At 39.5% G+C, this 20847-nt stretch overlaps 1 protein-coding gene across 1 annotated transcript; it reads right to left on the bottom strand.

Annotated features, from left to right (window-relative positions):
• Positions 1–26: 26 nt before the first annotated feature.
• lonrf1l (LON peptidase N-terminal domain and ring finger 1, like) lies at positions 27–18346 on the bottom strand. The gene is made up of 12 exons (XM_052031987.1): positions 17559–18346; positions 16030–16148; positions 14489–14611; positions 13824–13967; positions 13408–13633; positions 12831–12924; positions 10936–11050; positions 7491–7612; positions 6543–6701; positions 3024–3186; positions 2075–2224; positions 27–1263 (listed from the first exon to the last, which is right to left on the bottom strand). Exons 1-12 carry the CDS (start codon positions 18175–18177, stop codon positions 1099–1101), a joined length of 2199 nt encoding a protein of 732 aa, XP_051887947.1. The 5' UTR covers positions 18178–18346; the 3' UTR covers positions 27–1098.
• Between the last annotated feature and the right edge of the window lie 2501 nt (positions 18347–20847).

Here is a 20847-nt window from a genome sequence, read left to right as displayed (position 1 = left end):
TTTATATAAGCAACATGACTACATAGTTTTCTAATTTTTGACATTTTATTCAAAAATATACAAGCTAGATGGAATTTTGTAGAAATCTTTTACAAGTAGTTTACAGATGAGGAAGTCAACACCTGGCATAATTACACTATGTCAGCATTTAAAATCTGGAAAATTACAAACTCATGGAGCAAAAATACAAACCATCACATGACCAAGTGTACTGTAACCAGTGGACAGAATTTCGCTTTTTAAAACAAAAACAGCTTAATAGTTCACTTATAAGCAAACAAATACATTAGCTAAATTTAAGCTATACTGAATTTATATAAACCCAAATCTTAAAAGCATCCAGCCATTTTGAGGTTAGTTACTTATTTATTGTAATTAAAACCTTAAGTAATGAAACAATTATAACTGCATAGCACAGTGATACATTCTAGTTTTTTTGTATTTGTCAAAAGGTATCATTAAGAGAATCTAGAATCCTAGTGATATGCATTGTTTGCACATTGGGGTAATAAATCATTGATGCCTTGTTTTGTTCCCTTGCTTACTTTACTGAATAGCAACAAGAAAGGAGAAACAAATCCAGCCAGAGTTCCTCCTTCTGACCATTATACAATTACTCTGGCCTCAAAGTGGACATATGGCATCAACAGATAAGGGCAATTGGGAAAGCTCCCATGGTCAACAAGTTGACTGCGTAACAAAGGAAGCAGTCTGGCAAATAGCAGAGGCCTGCCTGAACACATGGAGCCACCACTTAACAAGATTCAGTCAGGTCAGAATAGGCTCCAACAAATCAGATATATCCATTCAAGTTTATGATAACTATATTGCTCAGAGTTCAGGACATACCTACAAGTATTGAATTCACTCAAGCAGTATCCAAATTGGTACAACTTCAAAAAAAAATACAAATATCATGGAATTACATCCATTCAAAAATGGTTTATTACAACCTTTCTTGGCCGAAAATAAATGACAGGTTTTCTTCCCATTTACAGCATATTTACATTTCCTTTCTTTCTTACTCTGAGCCATATGAAAACGTAGCTAGTCATTCAAGAAAATTAGGTGATCTTTTAATAAAGTCCATTTGGATTTTCACTTGGGTTGATATCTTGCACTGGAGAAATACGTCAAAATATTCTGAATTTTAATTAAGCGATTTTTCAAGGATGTCATGGACAGCACAGATAACTGGTATCTGGGATCCACAGGAAGAACAGCTAGAAGCCACCAACACCAAGCAGGTCCATTTGGAGGTCCCTAAGCACAATAATATTAGGAAAACATTTGCATTTATACATATTTCACAACCTTGGAATGTCCCAAAATATTTTACAGCTGACAAGTACTTCAAGTTATGATCACTGATAAAATGTAGAGCAATATAGCAGCAAAGTTATAAAAATCAAAAGCTCCATAAACAGCAATGAGATGTGACCGAATATATTTAACTTCTGCCAAGGCACTAAATTGTTTTGTATGGCTATTTAAACCAACTGATCTACCTCAAGATGAAAGCTTATACAGACACCACAATTTCAAAATTCAGTTAACTTCATGTTTAAAGTGTGACAAATGGAACATGTTTAAAACCTGACATCCTCCATTCCATTACTGCTTGTCACTCACCATCACCTCACTTTTAGCACATCTTTCAGCCTTGTCATCTAAGTTTTCATTTTAAAACCCTCTTTCTGCCCCACATTTTTAATGCATTTTTTCACTCAAATCTCTTCCCTAATAACAGCTGTTTGAATTTTCATGTAAAATGCCATGGAACCTAGATTATCAAGTAATTTATAATTGTGCTACATAATAGTTAAATAGTGAGCTGGTACTATATGAAATAACATCAACCTTATAACAAGTGAATTTCGTAGAAGTCTTATTTAATGAACTTCTGGTGCAGTATATTTAGCTGCTTTTACTGTGGGTTGTATCAATAAAGGTTAGAATTTGAAGAGCCCAAATTCATTACAACTTCTTGAATTTAATACTACAGAGAACATAGAAGTACAGAACAATTCATCCTTGCATCTATATCAAGCACTCTACTTCCTATGTGCAATACCTGTATATTTTCTTCCCTCTCTGGCATTGGTCCAAAATGCTGGAGGATTTGACTACGGAATCTACTCTTCAGGTTTTGAAACCAGTTGCAGGCTTGTAAATATACCTCATCATGAAGATCCACCAGCTTACCCAGCTCCTTTCCTGTGACCTGTAAACACATTTAAACATTGACTTTTAAAGTTAGTTTTCCCAATACAATGCCGGTCAGTGGTATAGACAATGCTGAAAACAAAGACAGACATGCCAACTATTTAAATCAGTCAAGCATATCTGTACACCAACTGATCCAACAAAGCATATAATGCTCATAAACAAGATAAAAACAAAGCTCAGGTTAACTACAATATCATCATTGTGAAAATAAGATGCATGAACAGTTGCTTTCATTTTATTGCAGTGTCTAAAACACCAATTGTATAAGTTACAAGAAATGCAGCTAAAGAAACGACCAGCAGTTTAAAGAGACATGGATTAATGCCAGGACAAAAGACCCTTTCACAAACCACCACGATCTGAGTAGTGAATGTGCTCCTACAGAATTGGATCAGTAGTAAATATTTGGAAATGATCGGAATCTCCATTTTCCTACTTGCTCTTCTAATGAAGGTGTGGGTTTGGAAGATGCTAATGAAATTTTACCACTCTCAAAATGCATCCCATGGACAGAACACACTTCAGCCATGATATGTTGATGGGGAGTGGGCAAATGCCTATGCTAATGGATGAGAAGCTTTTATGTTAGTGTTTTTTTAAAAAAGAAAAAGGCATATAAAAGCTCTTTTCAGGAGAGTAAAGATAGAAAGTTTAGAAACAGTTCCAGTAGAGTTTTACTCAGACAAAAATTTGAACTGGGGACATTGTATTTTCCATACATTGAAATTAATGGAGACCCACAGCATTGCACACTTGAATTTACCATGTTAGTAAATGCTCCAAATAATTTTTACCTTTACATCTTTTAAGTATTCAATATTGGCAATGTAATATCCATCTTTTTGTCCTCTTTCCAAAACTTTAAAACAATTTCCTCCAACAGTATCCACAACCGATCGCCCATCAGGAAGGAAGTGAATGCTTCTTATGTGTAACATACAGCCATAGTCAGTAAATCTATAAACAATGGAAATCACTTTCATGTAAGAATCTGGGATGTTAAAAATAGATATTGCATATTTTACCACTTTTCTAATATAAAACATAGAACATGCTATCGATTGTGTTATTCTCCATTTAAGATGTCCACATATCAAGTGTCACAGGCATAAAGAACCATAACGATTTTGCATGATGCTTTATAAATTATGGTAACAGTTATGAAATTTGCTTACTTTGCAGTGGCTGAACTCCAAAATTTTAAACCTCAAATTTTTTAAAATAAACATGGAAGAACATCCACTGCAATTGCTGCTACAAAGATGCAATTTCATAATCTTATACAACTTCCAGGCCCTGTGCTGTTAAAAACAAATCTAACTACAACAGTGAGACTACCGTAAACTCAGGGGATGCACACTGATTCTTTACTGCCACGACAAATACTTTAAACACACGTTACTAAATTAATTGGATTATGGAACTGTTCCTGCAAACTGAAGGGTTGCAAATGTAACCTCATGATTTTAAAAAAATAATCTACGAACTGGTTACCCCAACATCAATTATAGGGAAAACGCTAGAGGACATCATGAAGCATGTGATAAACTTAGAAATTATCAATGGGATTAGACAAAGAGCACATGGATTTACAAAAAGGAAATTTTTGACAAATTACAGGGAGGTTAAGGATGTAACTGGTAGAATATATGAGAACCAATGGAGAAGACATTTGGATTTTCAGAAGGCTTTTGACAAAGTTCCACTTAAGAGACTAGTGTGCAGAATTACTGTGGGATTGGGAGTGATGTATCGGCATGAATTTGAAATTGGCTGATAGACTCAAAATAGTAGGAATTAAGTGAGACTTTCAGGATGGCAGGGGTCACTGTTTGAACCCCAGTAATTTGTATTAATAATGTTAGGAATTTTTTTCATGCATGAGATTGGATGAGTTGCAATTTAGACAAGTTGAATGAGTGGGCAAGTACATGGAAAATGCAGCATTACATGAAGTTAATCCACTTTGGTAGGACAAACAAAGGTGGAGTATTATTTAAATGGTAATAGATTGGGATAGCAAAGGCAACTGGGTGATCTTGTACACGAAATGCTTAAAGCAAATATGTAAGTGCAGCAAGCAGTTAAGACAAATGGTATGTTAGCCTTCAATGCAAATGGATTGTGTACAGGTGCAAGGATGCCTTTCTACAATTACAGGGCTTCATGAAACCATCTTGGAGTATTATGTGCAGTTTTGTCTCCTCACCCAAAAAGGAGCACACTTGTCATGGAGGGAGTGCAGCAAAGATAGATTGATTTCTAAACAAAAAAGAGAACAGATACTACGAGAGAGAGAGCAGAAATATGGTACGAGATAGAGGATAGTCCAGGATCATACTGAATTGTGGAGCAAGTTTATAGGGCCAAATAGCACACTCTGCTCCTATTATCTTCCATGTTTCTGGGATGAACTTTCCATCAATGGAGGTGACCAAATTTGCTAATTACACACAGATGGGTTGTAAAATAAATTGTAATCTCCATTTGTTCTCTAAACAAAGTAAAGAAAGTATAGGTCAATGACTGGGCAAAAATCTGGCAAATGTGGGAAAATGAATTTATTTTGGCATCAAAAACAAGGAGCATATTATATTTGAGCACTTATGCAGAGAGATCTGAATGTCCTAGTGCATGATTTCCAAAAGGCTGTTACACAAGTATATCAAGTAATTGGGAAAACAATGCTATTGTTTATTGCTCAGGGAAATTAATACAAAAATAGGGAGGTTAAGCTTCAGTTATACAGAGCATTAGCAAGATCTACCTGGAATAGTGTGAAAATTACTGGTATCCTTGTTTAAGGACATTATGGATGGAAGCAGTGCAGAAGTTTATAAACCTGCACCCAGAATGGGCGAAAGGGACAAAAACAAAATTGAGGGGTCTTGCAGTGTGGAGAGGATGTTTTCTCTTGTGAGAGAATCTTGAACAAGTGCTCACTGTTTAAAAGAGAGGGGCCTCCCATTTCTAAAAAAAAAGGAGAAATTTTTTGAGAAGAGTTTCAAGATGCATGACTCTCAAAGGATGACGGGAGGAATCTGAATATTTTTAAGGGAGATTCTTAATAAACAAGGAGAAGAAAGGTTACAGTGGGAAGACTGGAAAGCAGGATGAGACTGCAATCAGATCAGCCATCACCTTATTAAATGGCAGAGCAGGTTCAAGGGACTGACTGGCCTACTTCTGCTCTCAACTTGGATGTAATGTTTGGCTTATTGTTAATACACAGTGAATGGCAAGGCCCTGGGGAATGTTATTTCAGAAATCTTGGGGAGAAAAAATGTACAATCGCTCCTGAAAAGTGGAGACACAGGTAGACTGGGTGAAGGTGGCGTATGGCATGCTAGCTTTCATCAATGAAACGGTGAGTATAGCAGTTCGGACATCATGTTACAGTTGTACAGAACATTGGTTAGACTAGATTGGAGTATTGTCTGCAGTTCTGGTCGCTACACTACAGGAAAGATGTGCTAATGCTAGAAAGGGTCTAGAAAAGATTCACAAGGATGTTGCCTAGATTGGAGGGCTTGAGTTATCAAGAAAGATTCAATAGGCCAAGTTTGTTTTCTCTGGAGTAAAAGTGACATAATAGAGGTATATAAAATTATGAGTGGCACAGATAGGGTAGAGAGCCAGTGTCTGTTTTCCATGGTAGGAGTATCTAAAACTAGAGGGTATAGTCTTCAGGTGAGAAGGAGAAGGTTTAAAGGGGATCTGAGGGTCAAGTTCCACCCCCCACCCCCTCCCCACACACACACACACACACACACACACAGATTAGTTGGTATCTGGGAGTGGTGGAGGCAGGAACAGTAACAATGTTTCAATGACATCTGGACCGACACTTGAATGAGCAGGGCATAATGGGATGTGGAATTAATACAGGAAAGTGGGATTAGTATAGATAGGCAAGATGATCAGCATAGATGCAGTGGACAAAAGGGCCCATTTCTATGCTGTAAAACTATAACTAAGGTATGGATGTTGTGCCCTAGGGTAACCTAGCCAAGGTAATGTACTGTGGCAAGGTAGGAGAGCAATAGCAACAGTTCAGGATTTTACATTCAAATCTTTGGTGATTAAAACTAGAATTTCATTTTCTCCCCCTTAAAGAAAAAAAATCAATCCACCTTCAACATTACATACTAAAAACTTGTACCCAAAAACCCTTTGCTGTTCCATAACATTTTGACATCTTTGTTAGGCTCAATATCTCAAATTTTGATTAAACTATTTTTTGAAGCATGTCATGGAAAACAGACAACCAGTATCAGGGAACAACAAGAAGTCATAATTGGTTTTAAACATACCCTTTATGTGGGTCACTGATGCACATTCCAAACTGTTTTGTACCCGTATCAATGCATCTTCGAATCATAAGCCTATACCGTGGCTCAAAAACATGAAGCGGGCAAGGCACAGTAGGATATGCCATTGTGCATACGAAAATAGGAACATTCTTGGTTAAACTGAAAAAGAAAAGGGAATTAAACTGTAGTATCCATGAATCGTCTACTTTTCTTTTTCAGTTCCATCACTCCATACAAGGTCAAGGGAAAAAAAAAAAATCAATGAATAAACTTCACATTCTCCTCATGCAAAATTGACTAAAGAATATCAGTACCTGTTCATACATTCAGGTTCTCACTCACAAAAACTCAAAATCAGTTCATTTTTGAATTGAATACTTGTGTGGAGAGATATCAATTACAACTGACTGCCAGTGACAAAGAAATATTGTGAACTTCTGAAGGTCTATTCTAATGCATCTCTGAAAAATAATCAAGAGCTGTAAGGGCAATGATGTGGAATACATTCCCTAGCTTACATTTCCGTTAACAAGCACACAATTTGATTTACATACATTAAATAAATTATTCTCTGTCCCAACCTGATGACAAGTAGAATCACTTGTGGGTCTGTGGGCAGTATTCTTGCCTAAATCAGAAGATTATGGCTTTAAGCTCACCTTCAGAGACTGAAGCTTGGCTGACACCCCAGTGCAACATTGACAGGAAGCTGCATTGCTGGAGCCAAAAGCTTTTGGGTGTGTCAAACACTTGTCAGTTCTTTCAAATGGATATAAAAAAATCTTTTTAGCATCAGTTCTTGTAGAACAAAGTATCATTCCCAAATTCCTTCAGTGTCTCTTTCCTAATAGCATCATCGTGAATGTACATCACTTTTGTTTTTTTTTAAAAAAGACCTTTCCTAAGACAGGTACAATAGAACAACATTCGTAGTTAGCACCAACTTACTTAACTAGTTCAGCAGTTTCTTCATCATGAACCCTTTTCCTTTCACACAATTCTTCAGGAAGGTACCTTGCAATTAATTCTTCCAATATACAGGTAACACTGTAGTTCCTACTTTCAAGATACTAAAGAGAAATAACATTATGAAAAAAGACTCTTTCCTTGCACTTGTGCTTTAATACCATTAATTGACTTAAATTCATTCACTCATTTATTTGAAAAGCAATTGATATCACTGAATGCCAAGTTTACCATTCTAATCAATGACATCAGGAGATGTTTTATGTGCAGCATTGGTACCTCATGTATAAATGGTGGGCAGCCATTTGTTACATAGTAAACATTTAGCACGTCAAACTGAAAGCTGCGCAACTTTTCCATTTTCCAGTTAAGATAATTGCACCTCCTATACTATGTTTAAACTTAATTACATGCAAAATATAGTGTTCGTCTTAAGTAGAAGCCAGCAATTTCTGCATAGGGTCCTCAATCATTTGTTTGGTTAGAGTGATATAGACTAGCCAGCTTGGCAGCAGACATTTGGTACCTTTTTACTCAACATCTATTTGCCGTTTTTATATATATATATATAAAATATAAAAATCAGGAAATTATAGGCCAACAAGTCTTATAAAAGTGGTAGGGAAATTAAAGATTCTTGGGTATTGGATCTACTCACATCTGGAAAAGCATGAATTTATTAGAGAGAGTCAGCAAGGCTTTGTGATGGGGGAGATCAGGTCTTACAAGCATGATTGAGTTTTTTTTGAGATGACAAAGATGATTGATGAAGGTAGGGCAATGCTGTATACATGGATTTTAGTAAAGCATTCGACAAGGTCCCTCATGGCAGGCTGGTCCAAAAGATTAAGGCACATAGGATCCATGGAGATTGGATTCAAAATTAGCTTGGTCATGGAAGACAGGGTAGTGTTGGAGGGGTGTTATTCTGACTGGAGGTCTGTGGCCTGTGGTGTTCTGCATGGATCAGTGCTGGGGCCTCTCGTTTGTGAAATTTACAAATGATTTGGACAAAATTGTAGGTGGGCTGATCAGCAAGTTTGCAGACAACACAAAAATTAGAGTTGTGGATATTGAGACAAGTTGTCAGACTGCATCCAGTCCTGATAAAGGGTCTCGACCTGAAACATCAGCTGTCCATTTCCCCTCATAGATGCTGCCTGACCCACTGAGTTCCTCCAGCATTTTGTGTTGCTCTAGAGAAACGGCAGATGGAGTTTACTCCAGACAAATGCGAGGTGTTCCACTTTGAGAGGTCAAATGTAAGAAGGTATCAATAAATGGCAGGACCCTTCGGAGCACTGATGTACAGAGGGATTTTGAAGTCCAAGTCCGGTACTCCCCAAAAGTGTCAACACAAGCAGATAGAGTGGTAAAGTCGGTTAGTGCATTAAGTCAGGACATCATGTTGCCACTGTATATAAAAAAAATCTTTGGTTAGGTCATATTTGGAGTATTGTGTGTGAAGTTCTGGTCACATTACAGGATGTGGAAGCTTCGGAGAGGGTGCAGAAGTTATTCACCACGATATTGCCTGGAATACAGTGTATTAGCTATAGGAAGAGGTTGGACAACGATGAATTGTTTTCTCTGGAGCGTCAGAGGCTGAAGGGCATTCTGATAGTATATAAAATTCTGAGAGGTAGAGATAGGGTACATAGATTTCTTTTTTCGAGGTAGAGATGTCGAGTACTAGAGGGCATAGCTTTAAGGCGAGGGGGAAAGTTTAAGGAGATGTGAAGGGCAAGTTTTTTCTTGAAAACACAGGGAATACCATGTGCCTAGAATGCACTGACAGGGGAAGTGGTGAAAGCAGAAACTATAGCAACATTTAAAAGGAGTTTAGGGCATTTGGATGGGCAGATGAACAGACAGGGAATTGGGGGTAGAGAAAAGACATGAACCACATGCAGGTAGATGTACAATTTACATTGGCACCATGGCCATCACACACATCGAGTGAAGTGTGTTCCTGTACCATGCTATTCTATGTTCACCATAGCTACACTACAAAATGTTTTGAACAGAAGTTTAAACAACAAAGCTTGTTCAATTAAAAATGGAAAGGCAGCAATCATGCACTTCAGCAATGTTTTCCAGATTGCAGTTCGAGTCAACAACCTCTGATCACCTTAGAAAGCCCCATTCATTGTGGTTAGCCTTGTTATTTCCTGCACACCTCCAACCCATCCAGTGCAGCATCAGAATATAGTCTGTATTCCAAATGGAATCACTAAGCCATTCAATCAGTCCATAAAGAATAGTAGTTTTGATGACAAGATTACTGTACCACATAATTCCCCCAGTACTTAAAAGGGGCCTCAATGAATTAAAGATGTCTGATTATAGTAGCTAAAGACAGTGATAGCCTTGCAAATGGAACATGGCCAGAAAGCCTTTCAAGCCTGCTCTCTTCAATAAGGTGCAAGTGAAAACATCTCAATTCCCATATTCCTCAATTTCCTTTGTACCAAAGACTGTAATCTTGAACTCAACATCTGAAGCATAGAACCAGAATTCATAACACTGAACTATGAAATTTTTCCACATCCAATTTTTAATCATCTGACATTCTACCAAGAGACAATGCTCTCAGTCCATGGATTAGTATTTCATGAAAGGAACTTGCAGTGGAAAGAATATAGGAACTCAAGTTCATCTAGAGCACTGAAAATGCTTTACTGTTTCTCAGTTATATTTTGTTCAGTGTGAATCATTCTTTAGAATCGTTGAACAAAAGGTCTAGTATATTGGATAACAATGATGAGATACTAACATTTGACCACTAGCATCTGGACTCAAATCTAGCCCAAACAAATTGACAAGGAACTCTTACAACAAACAGCAGAATCCACATGAAATAAGCTTAAGCAGATTCAAATGAGCTCTTCATATTCAGAATACAAAAATGTTGTAAATGCAAAAGAATGATGCTCATCTCACTAAGGCACTTGGTGCGAAACAATATAATGGTGTAATAAGAACTGCTCTTTAGTTACAGTATTTATCAAGGCAAACTGCTGGGGCAGAGTAGAGTTTACTCCATATCTGGTGGCAATACCCAGATTTGGGTGCTTAGTGCTACAATGGGCATGTTCTATCCCTCAACATAAGTACCTGGATCTTTGAGATCATGACTACATGAATCAGAGCTGTCTAACTTTTGAATTCAGGGTATACTTTCCTAATCTAATTGAGAAAAGATTGGCAGCCTTCCACTGTAACTAAGGGTTGTAAGTAATCACTAAATTGCCAAATGGATGCATCCAATTGGTAGAAATAAATTGGAGGCCCTTAATATTCATTTAGAATTTGATGGTATACCTTAAACCAATAAAGACAATATGCACATTTTCCTCTTAAATGAATGACACTGTTAATATTAAATAATAACCTCAAGACATAAGCATCATGGTATTAAACTTACTTCCTTTAGACTACCTTTACATAGTGGACACATAGGGCTATGGTCCAAACTTCGTTCCAAACAGCCTTTACAGAAGGTGTGGCCACACGGTGTAGTGATAGGCTTCAAAAACAATCTGCCAATGTCAAAATTCAGGGGAGAAAAAGCACATTTAGAACCAAATATTACATGAATTAGTTTTTCATTCTATATTTTCTGGGATCTGGGCATCAATGGGAAGAACAGTAATTATTGCCCATTCATATTTGCCCCTCAAGGCAATTACAACAATAGGCACAATAAGGCATTTCCAAGGGCACTTTAAGATTTAACCACATTCCTGTAGATCTGGAGTCAAAAGACCATCCAGATAAGGATGGTTTTTTGGTTCACAATCTTGGTAGTTTCTATGGTTATTATTAAGGTGTACTTTTTTTTATTTAAAATTCCAGGTTATTAACTGAATTCAAAATTCCATAGCTGCTGTGGTAGGATTTCAACTCTGGTATTTGCATTACTAGTCTGGTGACAACCATTGAACCCCATTTAGTTGCAATGAATAAAAAGTACAGCTGCTTACTGAAACTCCAATGTAAAGACACATTTAAAAAAATCCAAATAAGACAAAACAATGCACATGAACACTCCACAACCAGCCAAGGTAAGTGTGTACATGGCCAGACTGGGGCCTGGTCAGGCAAAATCCACTCAATCTGGTCATAAAAGAGATGGGGAGGGAAAGGTTGCCAAGATAAAGATTACATTGAGATAAAGGAATGTTAGGGGGTGTGCTGAGACTGAATCCATAGAGATAGAACTGTGAAATGAATAGCAAAGTAGTACAATTTTCCATAAGCATTAAAGCCAAAATAAAAAGCGGCATAGAGTACAAAGTACAATGAAGCAATAGATAACTTCAAGATAGAACAAAAATACATTTGGTCAAAGGAAATTAGAACATCCATCACTGCCCATCATAACAAGTTTCCATTCCATATTTTCTTAAAGCCTACCCAGCTCTCAATCCCGTTCCCCAACTAATTTTCCCTGAAACCAATTCTCCCCATATTTCTATCAACCCCTCCCAGATTCAACCATCCACAACTGGGGAAATTCAGAGTGGCCAAATAACGTATCAACCTGCACATTTATGGGCATATAGGAGACCCACGTATCACAGGAAACATGCAAACTCATATGTAGAGTCCTGGAGGTCAGGATCAAACAAAGGCTATTTGAGCTGAGGCAGCAGGTCTACTAGCTGTGCCACTATGTTACCCAAGGAGAACAGTTGCTGTAGAATTGGAAATTACGTGGAGCAAATAAATGTTACCAAATTCAATACCAATTATGACTATTCTCCAAAAACAAGTATGCTGGACTAACAAATATCAAAGGATGATAAAGGAGATAATTCTGTCTGAGTGCCTAGCAAGAGGAAATATTCAAATAAAAAAAAATGGACTACAAAGTAATTACTATATTAAGACATGAAGCAATTAGAGTCCAAGTAGACCAAGTCATATATAGAAAACACTAAAGGTACAGGAGGAAATTGAAGGAGCTAAAAGCAAATGAAGAAGAGGCAAAAAAAACAACAAAATAGGTAAAGGCTTCGGGGTGGGGGGGGGGGGGGTGGTGGTGGGAGTGAAAGCAAAAGTAGAGGGGAGCTAAAATTTCCAAAATAATTTTGAGCAACCAATTACAAGTCATCTTGGAGCAAAAAAAATTATGATTTTTTTAAAAAGCAAAAAACTAAACCCTAAAATACATGGATAACCCATGTGAGTACTCTTACCCATCTACTTATTTACTGGGTTGAAAATATTTCAGTTCTGATGCAGGTGCTTAAAACTTAGAACAACTAGCACACATTGACATTTCTTAATTGGGCATTTGCATTGACTATTTCTTACCTCATGCAAAGAGGACATTCAAAATCTGATGCATCTATCAGATCTTTTGGTATTGTACTCTCAGAACATGATGAATGGCACAGTTGTTCGGTATCTAAATAAAGACAGGTAAATTTTAAATTTTATGAGGCTAAATCTCTCCATTGATCAATTTTACAGCTCAACAGGACTACTTTGTATGACAAGATGGTTGTCAATAATTAAATGCATCAATTCACATTTACTTAAATCTTAGCAGATTTGCATAACAGTAGTTTTCCCTGTTTGAGTGCTAGACAAAGCCCTGTGCAAGAGCAACATGCCTCATTTCCATAATTACATAACAATCTAACAGTTTAAAAACCTCAAAATACAAAAAGGGAAAAAAAAAAATCACACCTTGCTCCTGTTTTGACTCTGTAGTTATATAAAGTATTAAGAAATATTAAAGTCACATTAATTAAGCAGTTACAAGTTAGATATGAAGAGAGCATTGATTTCACTTTTACACCTAAAGGAGTTTTAGGTGCCAAGTTTAAAGGTGCATAACAGCACAAGTTCTGTAAACTTGCAGGATAAAATTCAATGAACAACAGACCCTGCTTTTGGTATTTATTCTTCCAATTGACAGCATCCCTTATTTCCTGATCACTGAAAGACAGTTTTCTTTTCATGTTAACCGTTTTCTCTTGGCTTGAAAGTAGTGGAGCTGAAGAAATCCTTTTCAATCCAACAGTCTTCCCCACCGAATGTGGCAACTGAACCAATTCTGTCTGATTCAGACATACACGCTCTCCCTTCGCAGTGTTTGATGCATTTGATATCTGCTGATTCACAACAAAATATTATTAGTGCAATCAGCTGACGTGCACCGAATTATTAACACAATCAATATCAGTGAAATGCTAGAAAGGTCAAAATGCAGAAAGACTAAATTGCACAAAAAAATGAATACAGCCAATGAATAAAAGCATAACAATTTAATATGCAAAAAATAAAAATCAAGAAACTCACTTCATTTTTCAGCTTGGTTGAATATGACAGTATTTTACAGCAGTCAACAGCAGTAGACAATTGCACTGTCAAATCTTTATTCCTACTGTGCAGTAATTCTTCTTTGACATTCTCAGGACCAGGTGACAACAAATAAGATAAAATCTATTTGTGAATAAACATGATGTTACAATCTGAAAGTAATCAGGATACTTATAAAGACACAGGACATGTCATTCAAATTAACAGGATAATCCCATTAGTTCCATTCTGCCGCTCCTTATTTCCCTGTATCCCTGCAATTTATTCTTTCCTCACACATGCCCATCAACTCCTCTGATTCTTTTTTGCCATTAACCTACACTAATGGACAATTTATAGCTGCCAATTAACCTACAGACAGATATTGGCATGTGGGAAGAAACCCACTCAGGAAACCCCTGGAGAGAATGTACTCCACATAGACAGCACCTAGGTCCTCGAAGCCATGCACCACAGTGCAAGTTCTTTAAAAGAAAATGTCATGCATACCAAAATAATGAATTTCTATATTGTCTTCATTTAAATCATTCATAAAGATTAGGAAAATGCCTGGAGGGCATTTAGTGCCTCAAAAACAGCACCAGCCACCAAAACAATCGATTCATATCAACTATAAAGTCTTTAAAATTGCAGAAGAACATTACCTTTTCCAATTGTACTTTTGCTGGAGTAAAATTTTCATCCAAAGCCAAACACTGAAGAAATGACTGTATGGCTTCATCAACTCGACCCATTGAATACAGCACTCTAGCTTTTCTAAAGTATCCCTGAAAGAGTTAAAACAGTTTTTAAATAAACTTTTAGAGGTTAACATGCAAAGGCTACTGCAATTCGGACTGTAAACATTCAGTAACAAACTTCTGACTTGAATTTCAAGTCCATTTTCCAATGCAACTTCCTTTCTAGATAGCTGTTTCAAAATTCAAGTATTTACATAATCATTGCACCCAAGTTTTGAAATACTTGCACAATGAATTTGAATCATAACCTCTCATTTCTTGTTTCACTATTTATAGACTATGTAAAATAATTGTTCAGCAGTGGAATACATTTTACATATAGGAAATAAGATTAACTGATATTTACACTATTTACGATTTCTTTTAAAAAAAGAGAATGGCAAGACTATGTTACAACAACAAACCTTTAAGTGTATTGTGAAAGCTGAAATGTGCTTTGTAACATATCTTTTACTTTCAATTTTAGCAAGACAATACCCAAATATTATTTAGAATTCCCATTAACTAAAAATCCTATAACATTATTTACACTTGGATCTGAACTGAAAAACTTTAGCTAGATTATAGCTAAAACTTACGTAATTCCAATAGTACTTTTACATACCCCCCAATAACTATTTTTAAATTACACCACTAAAAAGTTTCAATATTGACTTAATGTCTACTTAATATTTTGATGCACAGTGAAAACATTTAATTCTTAGATTACTCACTGAACTTTTGGCACTGGCAAGCACAACATTAACATGATGCTTTAACTATTTGTACTTTAGCAATTAGACTGATGTGGATTCAGTGCATATTAAAAATTTCAGCTTCCTAATGCCTAAAGATTAAAAAGTGTCTTTGATTTCAAGGACAGGAATGTTACCACTGAAATTTGGGTATATTGGAAGTGCAAGGGAGATGGAAAAACTATGGAGATGGATTTTAATTATCTTGTTTCAGAGCAAGACTGAACAGCTATTGTCTTATCCAAAAAAAGGCAAATATTAAAGCACATGGAACAACAGTAGAAATTCCAGCTCTTCCTTGGAGAAACATGAAATTTTAAACACCCAGCTAAACTACCAAAACAGTTAGTTGAAACTTTCTCTTCATTCAAAAGATGTGAAGATAATGCAACATTTCATGGAGTCAGAGTTATACAGCACAGAAACATGCCCTTTGGCCCAACTTGTCCATGTCAAACAAGTTGCCAAGTTACCCAAGCTAGTCCCATTTGCCTGCATTTGGCCCATATCCCTCTGAACCTTTCCTATTCATGTACCTGTCTAAAGAGACTAGTATAGAAACAGTAGCCTTTTAGAACTTGGATTTAGTTACCTTGATTTATAGGTCCTACTAAACAGGACTGTAGAAGATATGATGGGATGAATTGGACTGATCAATTTATTTAAATTGGGCTAAATTGTATTGCCAAAGAAGCTGAAAATACAACCTACCTCCGGCCAAGCAGGCATTCTTGAACACAATGCTTCTACATCTTCCATTGCTTCTTCGAATAGCTGAAGACCAGCATATGATTCAGCCCTGTAGCTCAGTAAGGCAACATCATTGGGTTCTAAAGAAATGCAGAAGTAGTGTTAAATATCCAAAATAGTATTTGACATTCAAAATTCAGTATAAAGATTAATATTTTAGTTCAGACCATCACTAACAAGGCTGAGATAGATTTTTGTATTCCAGAAAGCAAGAATTAATGGGATCAGGTAAGAAATGTGTAAATCAAAAGATCAGACCAGCTATAGACCTCAATACACAGAGTAGCACAGTCATGCTCCTACTCCATTTCCTATCGTGTCTTTAACAAACATTTTACATTAATAGCTTGCACATTTGTTATGCTTGGCACCTTTCAGATATGTAAATATCCATCTACATAAAACACACTGGCTAGTGATCAACATTCAAGAATTCTGTGTTTACCAGACAGAATATATCTAGAACACCAGAATCCACATCATGCTTCCGCGAATTTAACACTTAATATTCAGGTAAACCACCCCGTTCCCCCCCCCCCCCCCGTTCCTTTCCCCACTCCTATCAGCCCACCTATCTTTTCCATACTACCTCCCCCGTTATCTAGATTCATTAACCTCCCTACCTGGCTCCATCTGCCATCCGCTACCACACCTGGTTCCACCATCACCGACCAGCCCGTCTCACCCCTCCCTCATCTCTTGATACTGGCCATCAACCCCCGACACTCAGTGCTGATGCAGGGTTCCGACCTGAAACATTCAGCATTGCTTTGCCTACACCTATGCTGCTTGACACGCTGAGATCCACCAGCACTCTGTGCTTTGGTTATGGCAGCAAATTTGATGAAATATCCTCACCAACATAATTATACAACATATTTGATTATATGACATATCTGATTACATGAAACAAGATGGACAAATGCCATGACCAACAGAAAGAGCTCAGAGTAGCTGGAACTCCAACGCCACCGTTTGAAACAGCTACAAAAACTTTGCATAAGATAAGCAGGTCAACTCCATAAGATCAGTATTTTCCTGCCTTTCCTTAATAAAAAGGCCTTTCGTTTTGAACGCAACTCATGACAGAGCCTCCATCTCCCCCCAGGGTAGAGAATTTCGAAAGTGAGTGAAGAAATTCCGTTTCATAATAAGTAATTGTAAGGGATTATATAACCAGACTGATGTTGCCCTGGAGAGTGAATTTAATGCTCACTGGAAGAAAAATTGCACATTTAAAAGTCGTCGCCAACCTCCTTAAAGGGGCGAATTCCTGCCGAGTGGCCCTCCAAAGCCTGTTATAAAACACACGCAGCCAATGACTTCACCTCGGTTATGCAACCCTGGTGTAGTCGGCATACTGTTACATAATGAGATCAGCTCCCGGTCAGTAAGCGGGTGAACGCAATCCCACTAAGGATCCACCGAAAAGAACCACTCCATTCACTAACCCGCCCCCAAACACACCACGCACTCGTCCCGATACTCACTTAACTCCCCTTGTCCCACTAAGGCCAACACTTCGGGGTAACGACCCTCGGCCAGCAACTCCTCCAGTCTGATGTTGTCCCGAGCACGGCTCACTTGGGCCGGGAACCACTTGGCCATAAGATGAGACAGGATCACGTTGGAGCGCAGGGACCGCACCTCGATCCCCGGCGCCGCCGCCGCTTCCTCGCCGCACAGCCGGCACCGGGGATCCCAGAGGAGGCACAGCCGGCACCAGGTGTGGCCGCAGCGCAGAGTGACCGGGTCAGCAAGTGACTGCCAGCAGCCGCCACAGTCCAGGAGGTCCCTGGCTTGGGTCAGGCGGCCGGCGGCGGCGGGGCTCGGGCCTCCCGCCGCTCGCCGTTTGAAGCCGAGCAGTAGGCAGTCCACCAGGCCGCCCAGCTGCACGGCTCCGCAGCCCGCCGCCAGCGAGCACCGCTCCAGCACCTCCCGCAGCCGCTCGGCCGACACCCGACCTGCCGCCGCAGTGGCAAACCCCCCGCATTCCCAGGGTGTCTCTACGGCCGCCGAGTCGACCACCCGGCCCCCGCAGCAATAACAGCCCCAGCTCCCCTCACTCGGCAGCGGGAAGACGCCGTCCCCGCTCCGCCCGCCCGACATGTCCCGACCAACTGACTGGCGAGCGAACGCGCGCGCCCTCGAGCAGGGGACCGGGCGGCAGCCGCGTGACTGCGAGCGCCGCTGCCCATTGGCCGAGGCTGGCGAAGGGGGCGGGCCGCGCCGTGCAGTTACAAAAGAGCTGCGGCAAAAGTTTCATAACATCCTGGTCTGGGATGGGATGGGAGAAATCATATGTATGTTGTTGTTTTCTTAAATACTTGCTGGAATCAATTACAGTTATGTGCAATCCTTTCCGATGCAACACGTGGGGTGGCTTCCTCAGTGCTGTGCATAGGAACCACTACGATGCTGGAGGAACTCAGCAGGCCAGGTAGCATCTGTGGAGAAAAAGCAGGCGGTCGTTGTTTCGGGTCAAGACCCTTCCTCAGGACTGAAGATGGGAAAAGGGGAAGCCCATTATATAGGAGGGGGAGGGAAAGGCAGAGGCGGGATGGGCACAAGGTGGTGGTGAAGGTAAAAGATAACGATAGGCAGATGTGGGGGAGGAGGGGAGAGCAGATCTACTGGGGGATGGGTGAACGGTCCAGAAAAGGCGTAGGGGATCAATATATACATGTATACAAAAATATATGCAAAAACACAGTGTATTGGCTCTTTACATTCAAAGTGTCATTCAGTCTATGCATTCACAGTGTCAACAGTTCTATGCATTGGTAGTGTTCGCACATAGTGTATATTTTTAATTTCAAAAATAGACTTCATAATAAAAATATATACAAAAGATGAACACAGTGCAAAGCTCTTTACGTTCTTTGTGTTGTTCATCTGTACATTCAGTGTTACTGGTTCTTTACATAGTAGTGCAACTTATTTTGTACATAGCACCATCACCTCTCAGGAAAATCAGCCAAAGACCCCTCCTAATCTGGATGTTCTCTCTTCTTCCCCACCCCCACCAATTGTGAAGAAGATAAAAAAGCCTGAAAGCATGTATCACCAGGGTCGAGGACAACTATCCTGCTGTTATAAGAATATCGAACAGACCACTTGTATGATAAGATGGACTCTTGACCTCACAATTTACCTCACAAAATGGCCCTGGCAGTGGGATCCCATTGGAGGTGGCGGAAGTTGTGGAGAATGATGTATTGGATGCGGAGGCTCGTGGGTTGGTGGGTGAGGACAAGGGAACCCTGTCTCTGTTACGTCAGGGGAGGGGTGGAGTGGGGTGAGGGTAGACATGTGGGAAATGGAGGAGATGCGGGTAAGGGCTGCATTGATGGTGGTGGATGGTTGTCTTATGAGGATAGGTTGAGTGAGTCAGGGCTTTTCTCTTTGGCGAGAAGGAGAATGAGAGGTGACTTGATAGAGGTGTACAAGATGATAGGAGGCATAGATCAATTGGACAGTCAGAGACTTTTTCCCAGGGTGAAAATGGCTAACACGAGGGGCCATAATTTTAAGGTGATTGGAAGAAGGTGTAAGGGGGATGTCAGAGGTAAGTTTTTCACACAGAGAGTGGTGAGTGCGTGGAATGCACTGCCGGCAGAGGTTGTGGGGGCAGATACATTAGAAACATTTAAGAGACTTTTAGATAACCACATGAATGATAGAGAAATGGAGGGCTATGTGGGAGGGAAGGGTTAGATAGATATTAGAGCAGGATAAAATGTCGGCACAACATTGTGGGCCAAAGGGCCTGTACTGTGCTGTAATGTTCTATGAAGGGAAACCCTGTTTACTGAAAAAAGACGACATCTCATATGTCCTGGAGTGGAGAGCCTCATCACAGGAATAGGTGCACTGGAGGTGGAGGAACTTGGAGAAGGGGATGGCATCCTTGTAAGTGACTGGGTGGGAAGAGGTGTAGTCAAGGTAACTGTGGGAGTCAGTGGGTTTGTTAAAGATGTCTGTGGTTAATCAGTCTCCGGAAATGGAGACAGAGAGATCCAGACAAGGGAGAGGGGTGTCGGAGATAGACCAAGTAAATTTGAGGGCAGGGTGGAAGTTGGAGGCAAAGCTAATAAAATTGATGAGGTCAGCGTGGGTGCAGGAAGCAACCCCAATGCCATCGTCAACGTAGCGGAGAAAGAATTGGGGAGCATTACCAGTGTAGGTTTAGAACATGGACTGTTCCATGTAGCCGACGAAAAAGCAGGCAGAGCTGGGGCCCATGTGAGTGCCCATGGCTACACCTTTAGCTTGGAGAAAGTGGGAGGAGCCAAAAGAGAAGTTGTTGAGAGTGAGTACCAGTTCAGCCAGACAGAGGAGGGTGGTGGTGGAGGGGAACTAGTTGGGTCTGTTGAGAAAGAACCAGAGAGCCTTAAGGCCTACCTGATGGGGGATGGAAGTGTACAGGGACTTGATGTCCATAGTGAAAATGAGGCAGTCAGGGCCAGGAAACTGAAAGTTGTTGAAATGATGGCGGGCATGCGAAGTGTCACTGACATCGGTGGGAAGGGACTGGATGGAAGGGGGACAAAATGGAGTCAAGATATGAGGACACGAGTTCAGTGGGGCTGAAATTAACTAAATAAAAGTCCAATTTAACTTCTGGCGTGTGGATTTCCTGATGTCTGTTCGTCACAGATAAAATGCTGAGGAAAACAAAGACAATTGAACAGGGAGGAGAACTGATAAGTAATCTCATAATAAACACAACAGTTTTGCAGCAATTGTCTTGACTGATTCTGTGAAAGGCAGTGGCTT

The sequence above is a fragment of the Pristis pectinata genome, chromosome 2, assembly GCF_009764475.1.
Source record: "Pristis pectinata isolate sPriPec2 chromosome 2, sPriPec2.1.pri, whole genome shotgun sequence".
Taxonomy (NCBI): domain Eukaryota; kingdom Metazoa; phylum Chordata; class Chondrichthyes; order Rhinopristiformes; family Pristidae; genus Pristis; species Pristis pectinata.
This window is presented reverse-complemented; position numbering and strand designations above follow the sequence as displayed.

What these genes read in the sequence shown, in the direction of transcription:
- lonrf1l (XM_052031987.1), bottom strand. Translation starts at nt 18,177, where the DNA reads ATGTCGGGCGGGCGGAGCGGGGACGGCGTCTTCCCGCTGCCGAGTGAG. An exon ending in GAATGCCTGCTTGGCCGGAG is followed by an intron (nt 14,612 to 16,029) that starts GTAGGTTGTATT and finishes TAACTCTTTCAG; the next exon opens with GGATACTTTAGAAAAGCTAG. An exon ending in GTAAAGGTAGTCTAAAGGAA is followed by an intron (nt 7,613 to 10,935) that starts GTAAGTTTAATA and finishes ATTTCTCTTTAG; the next exon opens with TATCTTGAAAGTAGGAACTA.